Raw genomic sequence first — 18,012 nt, forward strand, 5'->3', positions numbered from 1 at the left:
CCAGCCGGGTTCCCGGCGGTTCCGGGGGTTTCGCAGCTGGCGTTCCCGGCGGTTCCCGGGCTGTGCCAGCCGGGGTTCCCGGCGCTTCCGGGGCTGTGCCAGCCGGGTTCCCGGCGGTTCCGGTGTTTCCCTGCCGGGTTCCCGGCGGTTCCCGGTGGTTCCGGGGCCGGGCCGCGTCTCCCGGCCAAGCGCCCCCTGAGGGCCGGAGGGCGCGGCTGTCGCAAAGCGCCGCCAAGCGCCGCCAAGCGCGGCGGAGCTGCCTGTGGCGCGGCGGCCATGGCGGCCTAGGGCCGGTGCGGCGGGGCCGGGGCCGGGAAGGACTGGGCCGGGGCTCGCCCGCCGCCGCCGCCCATGTGGCTGCAGCAGCGGCTGAAGGGGCTGCCGGGGCTGCTGTCCAGCAGCTGGGCGCGGCGCCTGCTGCTGCTGCTGGTGCTGTTGCTCGTCGCCTACTGGTACCTGGGCGCAGGCGCGGGCGCGGGGCGCGGGGCGCGGGGCCGAGCCCTGGGGCCCCGCCGCGCTCTGCGTGCAGGCGGCCTCGGGCGCCTGGCGGGAGCAGACCCAGCGCGGCGATGCGCTGCCGCTGCCTGAGGAGGCGGCCGGGGCCGGCGAGCCCCCGGGGCTGGCGGTGGCCGGTAACGGGTTCCTGCTGCTGGACGTGTCGGCGGGGCGGCTCTGGGTGCGGCCCGCGGGGCCCGCTGCGGGCCCGCCGCTCGCCACCGAGTACCCGGCGCTGGTGCGGCTGAGAGCGCTGGGCGGGCGCGGCGAGGCGCGGGCGGCGCTGGCGGCGCTGCGGGACGGGGCCGTGCGGAGGTTGCGCTGCGTGCAGACGGGGCCCGGCGCCGGGGACTGCGTGACGGTGCGGGAGGAGGTGGTGGCCCACCGGAGCCGGCCGCACCTCTACCTGCAGCGCATCCGCATCGCCAACCCCACCGTGCGGGTGGCCGCCTTCGAGGCCTCGGCTCCCGCCGCCGCGTCCGCGCTGGGCGGGCGCTTCACCACCAGCCTGGAGAAGGTGGAGGAGCGGCAGTTCCTGCTCTCCTCCGGCCGCCTGCTGCTGGCCGGCAGCCCCAAGGTGGTGCTGGTGGTGGTGGCTGCCAAGAAACTCGTGAGCCGGGTGCAGGTCGCGCCCGAGTCGCACTTTGACGAGACCGTGCTGTCCGTGGTGTACACCTCGGAGCCCATCGAGGTGTCCAGGCTGGAGGAGACCTTCAGCAAGCTGAGGGAGGCAGCCAAGAAAGAGATGCTGGAGGTGATGCAGATGGGGGTGGAAGATCTTTTCCAGGAGCACCAGCAGACCTGGTCTGACTTGTTCATTTCAGGTAAGGAAAGTGATGCTCAATTTCCATGGGGTGGCTTCAGAGGGTGTCTGAAAGCTCAGTGTCCTGGTTCCTGAGGTCTCCAGAGACTCTGGTCTTCCTGATGGGCTGTGGGATAGTAAAACAGTGTTTCTGGTTTGGAACCCAGCTTATCTTACACTGGAGTACACCTGACTATGTATAGAAAGTGGTAGAAGAACATTTATAATCATTATTCTGTGTGTACTGCTTCCTGTGGCTTCAGGAACTTCACTGATTTGCCTGCATGTCAGTTGGAAATAAAGCTGACCTTTAGTGATAGCATAAAAGACAGATTCTGCATGGAGATTAAGGGCCATTCTACAAAGATGCTTTTTCTTAAGATTTTAATGTCTTACATAAAAGAGTAGCTGACCAAATAATGTATAACTTGTTATTTTATAACAAGATTATATTCTTTTGACAGATCATTCTTGCAGAGTCATGATGACAGGCCTGTAAGGCATCTGTATATTAAATTAGCTTTTTCTTAGTGGGAGCTTGGCTTCCAAACTGCCAAGTAGCAGAGAGAGTGTCTTTTAGACAAACACAAGGAAACATTTCACTTTTGTTACTATAGGACACGAAACAACATGAGCACACACACTGCTGCTCTCAAGGTGGAGAAAAAGGGAAGTTTATTTTCTGATTCTAACTTTTATATTTATTTTCTAAAAGTGACAGTGGATTGGAGGGTGAAAGTGCCACCTCTCCAATGACACTGGACAAACCAACAGTCCATCAAATTTCTCTTCCTCTATAAAAGAATGCAAAGCACTAAGTTATTTACAGAAAGTGTGTGAGAAAATTCGTTACAAGAATGTAAACATCAGAAGGCTTAGAAAATCTTAAAAAATCAGGGCGACACACTTTGGTGTTTTATAGATAAAGAACACCATATTGAGCATCAGTGTGCATGTTTGATCTTCTTTTCCTCCTAGTTAATTCCTGACTATTGGTTGTTTTCTTTTGCTCCAGGGATTGAAATGAGGAAGATCACAGATGCACATACCCCATCCAGTGAGACTGTCAACATGACCCTCTACTACGTGCTGTCAACTGTGCCAGCCCCCCTGCTGGACCCTCTCCTTGCTGGTGAGGACAGGGAGAAGATTGAGGCCAGCCTGAAGTATGCTGACCACTGCTTCAGTGGCCACGCCACCATGCACGCCCAGAACCTGTGGCCACCCAGGCTGACCAGTGTCAGCCAGATCCTGCAGCTCTCAGACCTGTGGAAGCTGACTCTCCAAAAACGGGGCTGCAAGGGCCTTGTGACAGCTGGAGTGCACGGGCTGATGCAGGGAATGGTGCTTAGTTTTGGGGGTCTGCAGTTCACAGAAAACCATCTTCAGTTTCAGGCTGACCCTGATGTGCTCCATAACAGCTACTCCTTACGTGGCATCCATTACAACAAGGACTTGATCAGTTTAGCTGTTCTCCTGGATGCAGAAGGAAAGCCCTTCTTGCACGTGTCTGTGAAGTTCCAGGAGAAGCCTGTCAGACTGTATGCCTGTGAGGCAGGCTGCATGAACGAGCCCGTGGAGCTCACCTCAGAGGCACGAGGTCACACCTTCCCCGTCATGGTCACTCAGCCCATCACACCACTGCTTTATATATCAACAGATTTGGTCCACTTGCAGGACCTAAGACACACACTCCACCTAAAAGCTATTCTAGCTCATGAGGAACACATGGCCAAGCAATACCCAGGCTTACCCTTCCTGTTCTGGTTCAGTGTGGCCTCCTTAATTACTTTGTTTCATTTGTTTCTGTTCAAACTCATCTACAACGAGTATTGTGGGCCGGGAGCCAAGCCCCTCTTCAGGAGTAAGGTATAAAACTGCTGCCTTTGGCTGCTGTCCACTGAGTGTTGTCAGCCTGATGTTGTGTCAGCTGTGCCTGGGCAGGCTCTCTCTTGGACTGTGAGGATTTTCAGCCTCTCTTGAAACAAGCAATCTGTGACCTCTTCTTGCAAGGAGGATTAGGGCAGGGATTGGAGCAGTAGGGCTCAGAATCATTAGAAAAGATAAATTCATCATCTGTCCTTAGACATTTGTGAGGCTGCAGGTGGAGGCAGACACAGCTTTCTGTCCTTTTCCCACACACACATCAGTGTAGGACATTGCTTGTTTCTAGGCCAGCACTTGCAGTTGCCATGAGATGATTCTTGTTAATCAGTACCAAAAAACGAGTGAGAGAGCTGCTGTACTTGTCTGTACTGCTGTGTGGAGACCTGCACACCTGCCTGCCTGCTCTGGATGTGTGAGGTGTCCACAGCAACACCCAAAGGCAGGCTGGTGTTGGGGGTGAAGCTGCTGACATGCTGGGACTTGTGGTAGGTGTTCACATTACAGACACTGTGCAGCCTCCATCACACCACACTTACCACCAACATTTTGGGAGGATGCTGAATGGGTGTTTCTCCCAGTCAGACAAAATACAAAGCTGTGTTAAGGAAAGTACTGAGTGCTTTTTACTGTGAGTTGAAGGTTCTGGCTCCAAGTTCTGGAGCCAGAGCTCCAGGCTCATCTTACCTGGGTGTAAAGAATTTCAAGTTGTTCTGAGTTGCCTTGGAAAACTTATTTGCTGTAAAAACTTAGCACAGAATAGACAGTAGATGGTGAGTTCTGCTCTTAGTACTGGGAATTTCTGATTATGTGTGTTGATATGAAGTGGAAATGCAAGACCAGGCTGGATTTACTGTGAGCTAGTTGTGCTGTTCAGAGGCTTCCCTCCTGAGGGCTGGACTGAGTTAAATGTAGCTTTCATTTAGAAAAAAAAGGAGATGGTAGTTAAACAGCTGTCAGAGGAAAAGTTCTAGCTATAGATTGTGCTGTTACTCCAAATTATAAAATCAAATTTGATTTTGGATAGCTAAGGCTGAACAGAAGGTATTGAACTAAACTTGACAGCTGGTATTTAAAGTGAGCTGCAAGTTTCCCTGTCAGCTCACTGGTTTTGTCATTTTGAGCACTGGAGATCAAGCCTGATCCCAAGCAGGTCTGAATACCTGTGATCCAATAAAAGATGGAGTGGGAGGTGCTTGTAGCCAGACAAACTGACCTAGGAAGAGGTAGGATAGAAATGGAAATCAGACAATGCAGTTAGAAGCCTCTGATCATGATCAGAACCTCAGTGCAAAGGGAGGAAGGGGTTAGGAGGTGATGTCAGTTACTGTGTAACACCCCTAAAATGTGTCCTTGGAATTATGTCATTGTGTCCTTTCACTGTTGTCTATCCAGTTGCCTTTGTCATCTCCAAGCCTTGCCTCCTGCCTTTACCATGACCTGTTAACCCTTGCTGCAGGTGGCTGTCCCCGACTCTGCCCGCTGACGTGCCCAGAGGCTGCACAGCCACAGCGAGGGCTGACCTGGCTCCTCATCCTCCTGGGCACTGCAGAGCACACAGCTCTGCTGCCTCCTCTCAGCTGGACCTGCTTCAAATGAAGGTGATGCAGAACTTGATTCCAGAAACAGGGAAGAAGTGGAAGGCAGCTGGAGCTCAGAATCTGTAGCAGTGAGCAAGATAGATGGTCTTGAAATAACACCCTGTTCCAGTCACGGAATGGGAACATCCCCTTGGCCAAGTGAACTTAGTCCTGCTTGCAGCCTCCGTTTGCACAAGACACCTGGCAATATTGCAGCTGAGAACAAGGAGCATTTGAAAGCAACAATCCTTCTGTGCCTTGCTATTACAGGAATCTGAGACTTGGAAGGTGTGGTGATTCAACTGTTTATCGCAGAAGCTTGTGTAACAGATGTGTCCTTTCCCTGTAAGCTGTCCAGTTCCCTAGGAGTAATCTATTTGGTGAAAATACTTGAAGATATACTAAGACCTTGGATATTTTGATCTGTTGTTTTTTGGGGTTTTTTTTTTTTTTTTTTTTTAGTTCTACAGAAAAAATAAAGGATAATGATTCCCTTCTGAGAGTTAACTAGAAAACTTTAGTGTAACTTCCTTTCTGGTATACAGTTTGTAATTTATTGCTTGGGGGGAGGGGGAGTATGTTAATTTTTCCTCCACTTTAGTTACAGTCAATTGAACTGTCAATATCTAACAGTTTTAACTGTCTATAAGTTCTGGTAACAGGTTTTATGACTGTAGAGTGCAAAATCAATTTAATGAAATTGTTTTCTGGATATGCACTTGGAAATGCTGATCTACAGGTTTCTTATTCTAAACCTATTGAGACTTTGTGCATTGATTTGTTTTGGCTATGGGGGAAGACACCCCACTTTCTAGTGACTTACAGGTTGTTTGGTTTTAAAATACCAAAGCTGTTGTTTCTAAATAAATATCTTTCAGTCTAATCTGATTGCTGAAGTGTGGTTGGGGTTTTTGTTGGGTTTGTGTCTGTTCTCTCCTGCTGTTGCTCCCCACCCAGTTGAGATAAGCAGGGCCTTATGTTACATCTGTGGCCAGTATTGACTGCAAATACAGTGTGGAAAATAATATATCAATGGATATAAGACAATTTGGAAGGCACAACAAGTGACAAAAACACTCAGGGTAAAGCTGATCTCCATTTCCTTGCTCAGTATAACCTTGTTCTATCCTGAGGAATGAAGGCCAAACTTTACTTTGAGGAACACAGAAACGATCCCAGGGAACCATCAAGCAGGAGTTTAACAGCCACCCTGCAAGTAATAATAAATCTGGCACAGTTAGGGGTCCCAAGTTAAAACTGGGTCAGGATTTAACTTCAGATTTCCAGAGGGGTTACTGTCTGGTTAAGATGAAAAGCAACCCTCAGGAAAGCAGATTTCAGTGTCTAACTTTTCTGCAGACAATTCCATTTACTAATTAGTACAACAGAGTTACTGCCCTTCAAGGGAATAAAGACAGGGAAGCAACAGAATCCATTTTAAATTGTACACAGGTACATTGTGCATTGAGGGAGATATCTACTATTTGCTTTAACAGAACATACCAGAAGCTCCTTCTCTTTCTCACCAAAGTTCCATGAGCTGCTTAGTTTCTGTGAAATATCTGGCATGAAGATGATAAGAGCTTCCAGGGGGCTCTTTCCAAGCCAACATGGTATCAGCTGAAGGCTGAGCCATTTGATATTTCCTGGCAGAATTGCCAGCAGCCTGACACCCATGGAGTCCAAGGAAAACTGTTCAGGCCTGGAAAAGATGGATAAGCTATCATCACATAAAGCATGAACAGAACAAAAAACAAAACAGCTTTGAGAGTGTTTTACATTAAATATATCAGGATTCCTATGAGAATTTCCTCCATAACAAAAGAACTGTTTCAGAATTCCTCCATGAAGAGAGGGAAAAAGAAACAACATTTCTCTATTTACAGTATGCAAGAGAGCAGAAGGTCATATTTATTTACATTAAATATATTAGGATTCCTATAAGAATTTCCTCCATAACAGAATAACTATTTCAGAATTCCTCCATGAAGAAGGGGGAAAAGAAACGTTTCTCTATTTACAGTATGCAAGAGAGAAGAAGGTCATATTTATTTACATTAAATATATTAGGATTCCTATAAGAATTTCCTCCATAACAGAATAACTGTTTCAGAATTCCTCATGAAGAAGGGGGAAAAGAAACAGCGTTTCTCTATTTACAGTATGCAAGAGAGCAGAAGGTTATATTTGTGAAATGCAGAAATGCTTAAAGAACTAAACAAAATTCCACATTTACAAGCACACAACAAACAAAGCAAGTTAAAATAGTAACTGACCATCTGAAATTTACACTTTATGTATCATGAAAATGATAGTGACATGGAAGTTAAACTGAGCACATAATGTTGTTTAGCTTGTAAATTCAGACACTGAGAAAAGAGCCAACAAATTAATGGAAAAAAATTTAGAATCTCAATTCTGCGCTGTTAATCCTGGTTTCTGCTTTTGTCAGATAATAAATACAAGATGCCAGAACAGGGTTTGGTTGATCCAATTTGCAATTCAAAATGCAGCTTCCTCAATTGCTGTTGTCTGGGTAGGAAAATACATTATTTATACATTATTTAGAAGCAGATAAATCAGCAAAGCATTCTCTATTTCTGCCTTCCACATGTGTGCTCCAGGCATCTTTCATCCAGCACAGTACCTACTGCTGAATGGGAGCTCTGGAAATCAGGGATTTTGCTGCTTATTAATCCTGACATTAAACATTAGATTTATTTCAGCATTTTTGTACCCCTTGTTTGGTGTCTGTGTACAACACAAGTCTGGTTGTAAAACTGACATTATGATATTTGTTTCCATTCTAGTAAGTTTGTTCCCTATGATGAGTGTCCTGGTTTATGGGATGGAGATGTTTGTTTTTCAAATAACCAGAGAATGGTTGGTGGATGCAAAGGTGACAGAGGATGGAAAATTCCTGTAGTAGAAGATAAAAAGAAAAAAGAAAAAAAGGGACAAGGTGAAAGCATTGATATCCAGTCACTGATCTCAAATGTCAGTAATGAATTTGGACACTTCTTTTTGTGGCAGCATCTCTGGAGTGGTGTCAATGCCTGCTCTTGCCTGCTTTGTCCTGTGAGTGGAAGTGCTTTGCTCTTCTCATGAGCAAGCTCACAGTGGTTTCCAGCTCTGCTCTGGGGGTGCACAGGCTCATTTGCAATGCTGCAGGGAACCCTGTTCTCTTCAGGGCCACTGATCTAACAAAGGGAAATAGGGAAGGAATGGAGTCTGACTCACCAGAGCATACCAGGATTTCAGCTTCATCATGGACAGCTGTTTCTTTGCATGGCTTGAAGTATTGCTTCAAAGCTTGAAGTTCCACTTCAAAGTGGTTAGAGTCTGGTGTGCTGGAGAAGTCTGGCCTGCTAAAGCACATTGCAACTTGATCTGGGAAAGAAAATACAGGTTTTCAGTCAGTACAATGTGGTAGATACCATTCAGTTACACACAAAACAAACAAACAAACAAACAAAACAAAACAAAGCAAACCAAGACCCCAAACCAAAATAAAATCCCAAGGAGTTGTATAATTGTACAATAACCAAGGTAGGAGGGGAGCCTCTAGAGATCAGCTAATGCTGATCTCCACCAACACATCTGACTCTATCACTGTCCCAACAGATCAGGCACTTACTGCTGACATATCACCAAGTGTTAGAATTATTAATTTAACATTGTCCTTCTGTGGACACCTTGTGATGAAATTTCAAGGCAATGGAAATGCACACAGCTGCTACAGATAATAAGCATCAAATTTAGAATTATTTTTAACTAAGTTGTTTATATAGCCTGTATCCAAGGTCCACCTAAATGAGGATTTTATGTACATAAAGAATTATCCCACAGTGATACAAGTTTTCCATTAGTATTGGAACAGCTCTGCATCTAAAGTCATGTGTTCCAGAGATTGAGGGCACCATATAAAATGGCACAGAGCTGAGCCTGCAGCCCACAGCACCCAGGAACTGGCACCCAGGAACTGGCACCATGCTTGGAGTCCTCTTTGCTGTGCTGGCTCTGGCCTCTGCAGGTACGTGTCCAACTTCTGCTTTAATTTTAAATGATCAAGTTAATTAAAATCTAAACCCAACTTTCCTTTTTTTAGACAAATTGAATATTCTGCATCAAAGAAAAGGATACAGCGGAGGGTGTTCATTACAAGGGTCTCTTGAAAGAGTAACTGGGTGCTGTGCTGTTTGATACTTTACAGATACTTTTCTAAACCTTCTTTCAGAACACACATTCTATTTGTATGTCTTCTAGCCTTCGGCTGCGGGGTTCCTGCCTACCCACCTTTTGTGTCCAGAGTTGTTGGAGGGCAAAATGCAAGGCCATACAGCTGGCCCTGGCAGGTTGGTGATTCTGTGCTTTCCCTGCAACAGCTGGGGCTGTGCTCTCTCTGCACAGCACAACTGAACTGAACAAACCAATTCCATTTGATGCATCTTGCCTGACGCCTTTTGACTCTTCCGTTCTGATCAATCCTAAATTTTCCAGTCTTCTTAAAAAAGCTCTGAGTGTGCTGCATTTTGCTGGTAATGTTTAGGTGCCCAGTTTGTGGTCACTGGCAGTGGGGCTGCTGCAGAGCCCCATGGGCACAGCTGTGAAAAGCAGGTGAGCAGCACTGAAGGTAGTGAGCCATGGAGTGCCCACCAAAAGGAACAGAGGGGTGCAGTGCATGGACATGAGGGGGGTAAAATGTTGGGCTAAAGATCAAGCCCCTTGAAGCTCTCTGATGTGCTATGGTGTTACTGAGTATGGGCAGATGCTTGAAGCCTTCTGCTGTGGAATGATGTTACTGAGTGTGGGAGAAAGCTTAAATCTTCTGCAATTCTGTATTGTGGCCCTACTGACATGGGAGAAAGCTTAAATCTTCTGCAATTCTGTATTGTGGCCCTACTGACATGGGAGAAAGCTTAAATCTTCTGCAATTCTGTATTGTGGCCCTACTGACATGGGAGAAAGCTTAAATCTTCTGCAATTCTGTATTGTGGCCCTACTGACATGGGAGAAAGCTTAAATCTTCTGCAATTCTGTATTGTGGCCCTACTGACTGCAGCATGTGCTGTGACAGTCATGCAGGCTCTCATTTTAAGTCAAGTAGACTTGGGCTATTTAAGCAAGATGTATTTTAAAAATCAAGCTTTGGATGATAGGGAAGGAGGGAAAACCTTTCTGTGGCCAGGAGTTGGGAACTTCAAAGCCTTCCACCATCAGCAAGTTGTGCTCTGGGTGCAGGAACAAAGCACAGTGAGGAAAAGTGAGTGAGTAAAAGCCTGAGCCTTACTTGGTTCTTCAATCCCAGGTCTCCCTTCAATACAATGCCAATGGCAAGTGGAGTCACACCTGTGGGGGAACCCTGATTGCCACCAACTGGGTGATGACAGCTGCCCACTGCATCAGGTGAGTTATGAAGGTAAATCTGACCCAGGAAGAAGCACAGGAGCTGAAAGAGATGAGTGAAAACCACATCAATGCCAGTTCTCCATTTCCCAGTTGCAAGCTCTGAGTTTTGCATCATATCTTTTGATTAAAAGTCAGGAGAATATCTCTTTATATTCTTAATGTAAAAGGGGAAAAAAGCCCCAGTTACCTGAATTATATATTCTTCATTTCCATAAACAAACTACAAACATCTTTCTGTTTTCAAGCTGCTATTAAAATTCAGCTATGTTGCCTGTTTCTGTAATATGTGTCAGTGAGATCCACAAGTTAACTAATCAATCCACTCCCTGAAGAAATAATCACAAATATTTTGAATATACCAATAATTTTCATAAACTCTTCATAATGTGTGGCAGTGTAACAAACAAATTATCAGGTACAGCAATGTCATTGCACCATCAAAGCTGCTTCCACAAATACAACCCCATTTTGCTCTGGGGTTATTGTAACATTAATTTGTAGCAAATATTATAAATATATAATATGAAACAAGAAGGATTGGCTGCATGTTATTATTATAAATACTGCATATTATATCTGTCACACAGTTATTCATTACTGAAGCTGTTAAAAAAAAGTCCAAATTGTTACTGCATTGAAGAATGTGAGCTGAATATTGCAAAGATTGGAGGCACCTTGAATGTGTTCAGGAAGCCTTGAGCAGGAGTTGAGAGGACAGCTCAGAGATGGATTGATTCTCAAGTCCAGAGCACAATCTTTGCCCTTAGCAAATCACTGGCTCAGCTCCAGACAAACCCTGCCTGTGATGAGAGATTACAGTCAGGAGTGTTCTTACCGAGTCCCTCAGGAGCCAAAGGTGCAGCTGCATAACTGAGTGTTCACCCTTTTCTTGCCCAGTTCTACTCTGACCTATAAAGTGCTTCTTGGAAAATACAACCTGGCAGCTCAGGAAGAAGGATCAGTTGCAGTTTCTCCAGCAAAGATCGTTGTTCATCCGTACTGGAATCCAAACAATGTTGCAAATGGGTAAGCTGGTGGAAGGTATTTTTTCAGTTTTTAGGTGGAGGGTAAAAATCAAACTGCCTGAATCCCACCCATCTGGAGTTATGGTCATTAAATTCATGTTTAGAGCCTCCTGTTACAGTGTCCAGTTTCTACCTTCCCCCTCAAGAGAATACAAAGCAATTAACAATATTGATTTTTTACTAATTAATAATGTTTCCAGAAGCCATTTTCACGTTCATGCTCGGGTCAGAAGCTGTTACATGCAATGATATCTCCTCTACAATGCAAGGGAATGAAGCATTTCATACAGCAGCTTTGAAGCCCTCCTGCCAGCAGCAGAGACCCAGAATTATGGATCACTAAAGTCCATGTGGCTGAAGGACCCCTGTGTCCTGCTGCAGGCTAAGGGCAGTAACAAAGAAATCCCCTCAGTTCCAGTCCTTGGACTGAGTCCTAACATATGCTTGGTTTTGGTGAAAAAAAACCTATAAAAGACAGCTCTCTTCCATCAGAAAAACAGGCAGTTCTGCAGGGAACAGCCTTACAGCCCATGGATTTCCCAGGAATTGCTTTGGGGTGCAGGAATCTTTGCTGTTTGTGCACTGGCCTTTGCTCCCTTGCTTCTCTTTGGAATAGGCCTGTGGGGTTTGTGAGGTCCCCAGGATGAGGTGAGAGATGAGAATTTGACTCCATGTTCTCAGAAGGCTGATATATTATGTTATATTATGTTATATTATATAATATATTATATATATTATATTATATTATGCTATACTAAAATTATACTAGAGAAGGATACAGACAGAAGGTTTAACAAGAATGATAAGGAAATCTGGTGACTGACTCCTCAGAGTCTGACACAGCTGAAGGTGATTGGTCGTTAATTAAAAATAATTCACATGGAACCAATCAAATATTCACCTGTTGGTAAACAATCCCCAGCCACATTCCAAAGCAGCCAAACACAGGAGAAGCAATCAGATCATTATTATTTACATTTTTCTCTGAGGCTTCTACACCTCCCAGGAGAAGAGAAATCCTGGCAAAGGGATTTTTCAGAAAATCTCACAGTGACATAGGCCAGGAGCTGTGTAACTGCTGAGCACTCAGGCTGTTGTGTCCTAATCCATTTTGGAAACCTTTTCACCTTCCCTCTCTCTGCCCCACAGGTACGACATTGCTCTGATCAAACTCTCTCAGCACGTCACCCTGAGCGACCACATCCAGCTGGCCTGCCTGCCCCCTGCCCAGAGCATCCTGTCCTCCAACACTGCCTGCTATGTCACTGGCTGGGGGAGACTGCAGAGTGAGTACTTGGCTATTTGCAAAACCAGGAAATTAAAAAATAAAAACACCTTTCAGAAGTTGCTTCTCATCTGAGATTGATGGCAAAGATTATTAATGGTGTTTAAGATCCTCTCAAAACTCAGTGTAGTGAGGTAGTTTGTTATATTAGGCCCCACTTCACTCACACACTATGATTTTTCCTTTTGAAATTTATTTTCCTTGTAACAGAGCTGGTAATGCACCTGAGGGGCCTTTATTGAGCTTTTAGGAGCTATTGTAATGCAAATGTTAATAGTGTGCAGACAGGTGCATTTGCCAATCCCAACACACCTGATGAATATCTGAAGGCACACAAGGGAATAGATGTGAAGTGAAGAAATTCTCAGAGTCGAGCAGAGGTTTCAGCTTGGCTCAGGAGGCAATTCCTTGAGGGATAAGTAAATTGCAAACTCCTGAAAATAGAGCAGCTCTTTGTTTCTCTAACAATGAGACTTTTTTAATGGAATGCAAATTTTTAGCAAGTGAAGGTGTATATGAAAGAATGGAACTAAGGGACATTCATACCTATAACAGCTTCTCCTTTAATATAGCCCCTATGGAGTGCTTTACCTGGAGTGATGGTACCCAGACACCATTTAGCAGAGCAGTTTTATTCTCCCTTCAATGCCAGCTACCACCATGGCCCTGTGTTTCTGTTCTCTCTCAGCTAATGGACCCCTTCCTGATGACCTGCAGCAAGGCCTTCTGCTGGTGGTGGATTATGCCACCTGCTCCAAATCTTCCTGGTGGGGAACGACTGTGAAACCCACCATGGTTTGTGCTGGTGGGGATGGAATCACCTCCAGCTGCAACGTGAGTCCACTCTCAGGGCTTGGGTTTAGATTATTGAATTTGGGATCCCTAACGAGGGGAGAGAATGATGCATCTGACTCCATCTTATCAGAAGGCTAATTAATTACTTTATTATACTATATTATTCTATATTATATTACATTAGATCTAAACTGAAGTTGCTAAGCACTTAACTCTGCACACACTGCACAGAATCCCGTGACTGTCAGTGACAGTCCCAACACACACACACCTGTCCCTGACAGGCCAAGGGAACAAAACCCCATCACTGTGGGTGAACAATCCCCATATTGCATCCTACTTTGGCACAAATACAGGCACAGCAAATAAGAATTGTTTTTCCTTTCTCTGAGGTTCAGAGAATGTGAAACCCAGAAATATTCTTGGGAAGAATCGTGCCTTGCTTTTCTCTGCGAAGAGAAATGCAGTGACCCTGAGCAAACAGGCCTGATGGGAAGGAAAGGTTGAAAACCCCACAGAGGGAGCTGCTCACCCTCTGACTCTGTTCCCCTTCCTGCCAGGGTGACTCTGGTGGCCCCCTGAACTGCCAGAAGGCTGATGGCACCTGGGAAGTGCACGGCATCGTCAGCTTCGGCTCCTCTCTCAGCTGCAACTACTACCACAAACCCTCTGTGTTCACCAGGGTCTCTGCCTACAACAGCTGGATCGCGCAGGTGAGCAGCTGCTGCAGAAAAACTTTAAGAAAACCAGGGTGACATCCACACACCTGGCTGTGCTGGGGCCCTCTCACTGGGATTTCACGCCTGATTCAACCATGACCAATTGAGAGTATCCTCCTCTGAAACAGATATCAAATTCTTTTTCACTTATTCAAATAAGTTTTGATAGTAGGAATGCATTCTCCCTTTATCCTAGAGCTTTGTTGTGGTCATAAAGATTTACCATATATTTCAGAAGTGATTACTCAAATTTGCATTCATCAATACACTGATTGTTGCAATTGCACCCTAAAAAGGTAGCACATGCAGCTCAAGTCTGGAATGTCAAACATCTTTTAATTTAATATAAATTTTGATTGAGAAGCAAAAATCTTATTTTACTTATTTAAATCCTGTGACTTGGACACAGCACATACTGTTCACAAATTCCTGCAGCTCATGATCTGATTTTTCTCTTGTTTTACATTTTTGTAGGTTATGGCAAGCAACTAATCCACTGAGAACTGGAGGAGATACCAAATGACCTTTGATCAAAAAAACCTGGCAAATTACACTTTTAACAACACAGATATTAAACCAAATGCTAGTTAAATAAACTGTAATTTTTGCAAGGTGAAAACAAAACGTCTCTGTCATTTTTTCCTGACTGTTGGCAAGCCCAGAGCCTGTTTCTGGGGGTAACACTGGGTATTTTTCCCTGTCCCCTGCCTCGGGCTGGAGCTTGCCAGACTCACCTGGGGGAAGGTGTGAGCCCCTCTGTGGAGGGTGGGCAGCAGAGGAGGCAGCAGGTCCCTGCAGGTGAGTGTGGGAGTGATGCTTTCACACAGAGCTTTTCCCACCTCAATGCGGCCTCCACTGGCTTTCAGGGTGTGGAAAACACCAATCACCTGGTTTTAAATTAAAATTTAATAGTAATGAAATGGTTATAAAAATAGTAATACAATTACAGTAATAATAATTTGGACAATTTAGATTAGGACAATATGAGACAATAAAAACAAAGAGTTAGGGACAGTCTGGGTACCTCTTTCTGGACAAAATAAGCCCGAAAAAGGACCCACGTTAACAGAGGATTAACCCTTAAAAGCAACAGCCTGTTGCATATTCATACACCTCACACATGATGCATAAATTCCATCCAAACACAGGATTCTGTCTGGGCAGTGTCAGCTTCTTCCTCTGAATCCTGACAGCATCTTCAGGACTGAGGGAGGCAGGAAGAAGTTTGTTTTGCCTGATAATGGAGCAATAAGGTGTCCTATGGCTGCTATCTCACTGTGAGTCCTTTCTTTAGAAAATAGTATCCTACATAGCACAGCTTCTATTTCAACATTTTGTTATAACCTAAAACTATATTTAACACACTACTTAAGAACATTAATACAGCATAACTTTCTAACATAACACATATCATATTCATTTGAATATTTGCGAAAAGCCAATTATAAAATGTGCATTTTTCCCAGGGGTATCCCTGGCAGGCTGCAAGGGGGTCTGGATATCACAGTCCTGTTCAGCACAGCCTGTTCGGGTTCCCAGGCTGCTCCCAGCCTCAGGCTACCTTAGCAAGCTTAGGTGATATCAGCTCTAGTGATTATCAGCTCCTTTTGTGATTTCAGCTCTTTGCTTGCTAAGTGCCTTGGGCAGACGCAGGGAGAGGGAGGAGAAGGCTGTGTGAGGTTCTTTCTGTTGGGTTTGTTATTGCTGAAATGGCTCTCGAGATATTAAAGAGTCTTTTTTCCCAGCCCCGTGCCTGAAGAAGTCGAGATTCATCAGTTCTGCTTTTCAAGGTTGTTTATTTTTTGCTTATCTGTTCCATTCTTTCTCTGACCTGCTGAGATCTGTCCAGCAGGTCAGTTTGTGGCACACTGACTGTCCTTGGGGTGGTGTCGGCTTTTTATACTAAGAACTATGTGTGCTTTATTTACAATAATTTTCCAATACCTATCACCCATGTTAGACAGTCTGTCTCTACTCTAAACCAATCCAAAAGTGCCACCATCACACAGAAGATGGAGGACAAGAAGAAGGAGAAGAAGGACAGGACAAGCCCAGATTCCTCCATCTTGCCTCTTGAACCCCCATTCTAAAATCCCAAAATTCTACTTTTTCACCCTGTGACAAATTAACTATCATCCTCCTCAAACTCTTGTGGCTTGTAACTCCTCACACAAAGTTGGGAATTGTTTCCATGGACCAAAATCAAAGGCACAGGTGTTTTTGATTCCATGCCAAGGTCTCCGAGCCCCCTGCCAGGGTCTGGAGTCCTCCAGGGCAGCCAGAGCAATGTCCTGGGCTCTGACACCGCTCTGCAGAGGGTGGGCAGGGGGAAGAGTCAGAGCATCACCAGAAACACCTCCGGGGGCTCGGGAGGAGGTGCAGGGAGGCACCGCAGGGCTGGAGGCAGCAGCGGGAGCCTGAGGCTGGGCTGGGACTCCTCGGAGCTGGGGATGCCCGGAGGGAAGGCGGCAGAGCAGCCCGCAGGTCCCTGCAGGTGAGTGCGATGCTTTCCCAGAGCTTTTGTACCTGGCATCTACAAGGCAGCAAGGGCAAGGTGTTGTATAAATAAATAGTTAAATAGTTATTTAGTTGTTCGCACTTGGTGTTTGGTAATTCGCGCTGTTCGCATGGTTTGTATCCTATCACCACACGATCTCCCCCTTTTTCCCCCAAACAGCCCCTGCAGTCACGGATTCTTACAGCAAGAGCCAGCTCTGAGGGCCGACCTGTCTCCCCCATGGCCCTGCTGCTCCTTTTTTGGTCATTCAGGTGGAGAATTCAGCTCCTTTTTTGGTCATTCAGGTGAAGGATTCAGCTCCTTTTTTGGTCATTCAGGTGAAGGATTCAGCTCCTTTTTTGGTCATTCAGGTGAAGGATTCAGCTCCTTTTTTAGTCATTCAGCTCAGAGTGGGCACTGTCAGCTGCCATGGCAAAGCAGAATTGTAGGAATGGGTTCTTTGTTGACGGAGGGACAACACTAATTTTTTGTCTTTTTAAAAAGGAAATAAGCTCAGAAGTTTGTTTTTTTTTTCCCTCGATGAGGTGGAAAAGGCATTTCATAGGCTTGGGGGATTTGACAGAACCAGAGGACACAGTCCCAAGCTATGTCACAGGGAAGGTACAGGTTGGATATTAGGAGGAAATTTTTCACCAAAAGAACAATAAAGTACTGGAATGCTTTTCCCAGGGAGGTGGCAGAATCACCATCTCTGGATGTGTTTATAAAAGCCTGGACATGGCACTGGGTGCTATAGCCTGGTTGAGGTGTTGGGGCATAGGTTGGGCTCGATGATCTCAGAGGTCTCTTCCAACCTCATCATTCTGGGATTCTGTGATTTCACTTCAAACTTAAGGATAGTTAATTGGACAGGACCCAAAGTCTTGCTTAGGCAATTTACTAGAAAAAGAAGAGAGCAAAGAAACTAATTGCTTTTGTGAGGTGTTTTAATAGGGGCAAGAGGGATCTTGCACTTAGATCGTTTTTTTTCTGTAAAGAGTTTGTTATTTTACTTTTTATTAAACCTTTTTGTTTCCAACACTACCACAGAAGCCATCCTGCTGATTTTATGCCTCTAAAGGTAGCTGAGCTATCTTGGGTGAGAAATAGATCTCAATAAAGACCCTCTTAATATTTCTTTTGTTGTAGAAGACAGGCAGTATAAAATCAAGTTGGTTTTTGTTGTGTTTTTCTTATTAGTCTCAATAAATTCAATTAAAGAACCTCTTAATATTTCTTTATAGGCAGTATAAAACCAAGGTGGGTTTTTGTTGTGCTTTTCTTCTCCCCCCAGCACGTACTAGATGTTTTCAAAAGTAAAAGGAATGATTATAAATGGAGGGCAAGTGACCTAAAGCAGGAGATAGAGTAAGGAAAAGGTTGGAAGTTTGATGTGAGGACAGAAATCCTCAGAGATACATTTTCTAGGCTTGCAGTTCCTTTTAGTTTGATGTTTTGCAGATGTTAACCTTTGGACTGAAAGTAAATATATTATTAAACAGAAATGGTATTAAATTAGCA

General features: G+C 45.2%; 2 protein-coding genes across 2 annotated transcripts; both read left to right on the forward strand.

Annotated features, from left to right (window-relative positions):
• The first annotated feature begins 239 nt into the window (after nt 1–239).
• KIAA2013 (KIAA2013 ortholog) lies at nt 240–4,776 on the forward strand. The gene is given in 4 exon segments (XM_036396349.2): nt 240–497; nt 499–1,319; nt 2,313–3,166; nt 4,641–4,776. Coding segments are annotated over 4 exon segments (1,848 nt in total). The 5' UTR covers nt 240–351; the 3' UTR covers nt 4,668–4,776.
• A 3,975-nt stretch (nt 4,777–8,751) lies between these two features.
• Nucleotides 8,752–14,030, forward strand: LOC118695093 (chymotrypsin-like elastase family member 2A). The gene is made up of 7 exons (XM_036396488.1): nt 8,752–8,794; nt 9,028–9,116; nt 10,070–10,167; nt 11,068–11,196; nt 12,345–12,481; nt 13,169–13,314; nt 13,836–14,030. Exons 1-7 carry the CDS (start codon nt 8,752–8,754, stop codon nt 14,028–14,030), a joined length of 837 nt encoding a protein of 278 aa, XP_036252381.1.
• The last annotated feature ends 3,982 nt before the right edge of the window (nt 14,031–18,012 follow it).

This window comes from Molothrus ater, chromosome 23, assembly GCF_012460135.2.
Source record: "Molothrus ater isolate BHLD 08-10-18 breed brown headed cowbird chromosome 23, BPBGC_Mater_1.1, whole genome shotgun sequence".
Classification (NCBI taxonomy): Eukaryota; Metazoa; Chordata; class Aves; order Passeriformes; family Icteridae; genus Molothrus; species Molothrus ater.

Bases quoted from the DNA above. Each gene is read 5' to 3' on its own strand.
- LOC118695093 (XM_036396488.1), top strand. From the start codon at position 8,752: ATGCTTGGAGTCCTCTTTGCTGTGCTGGCTCTGGCCTCTGCAG. The intron at 10,168-11,067 runs GTGAGTTATGAA...TTTCTTGCCCAG, and splicing joins ACAGCTGCCCACTGCATCAG to TTCTACTCTGACCTATAAAG. The intron at 12,482-13,168 runs GTGAGTACTTGG...GTTCTCTCTCAG, and splicing joins TGGCTGGGGGAGACTGCAGA to CTAATGGACCCCTTCCTGAT.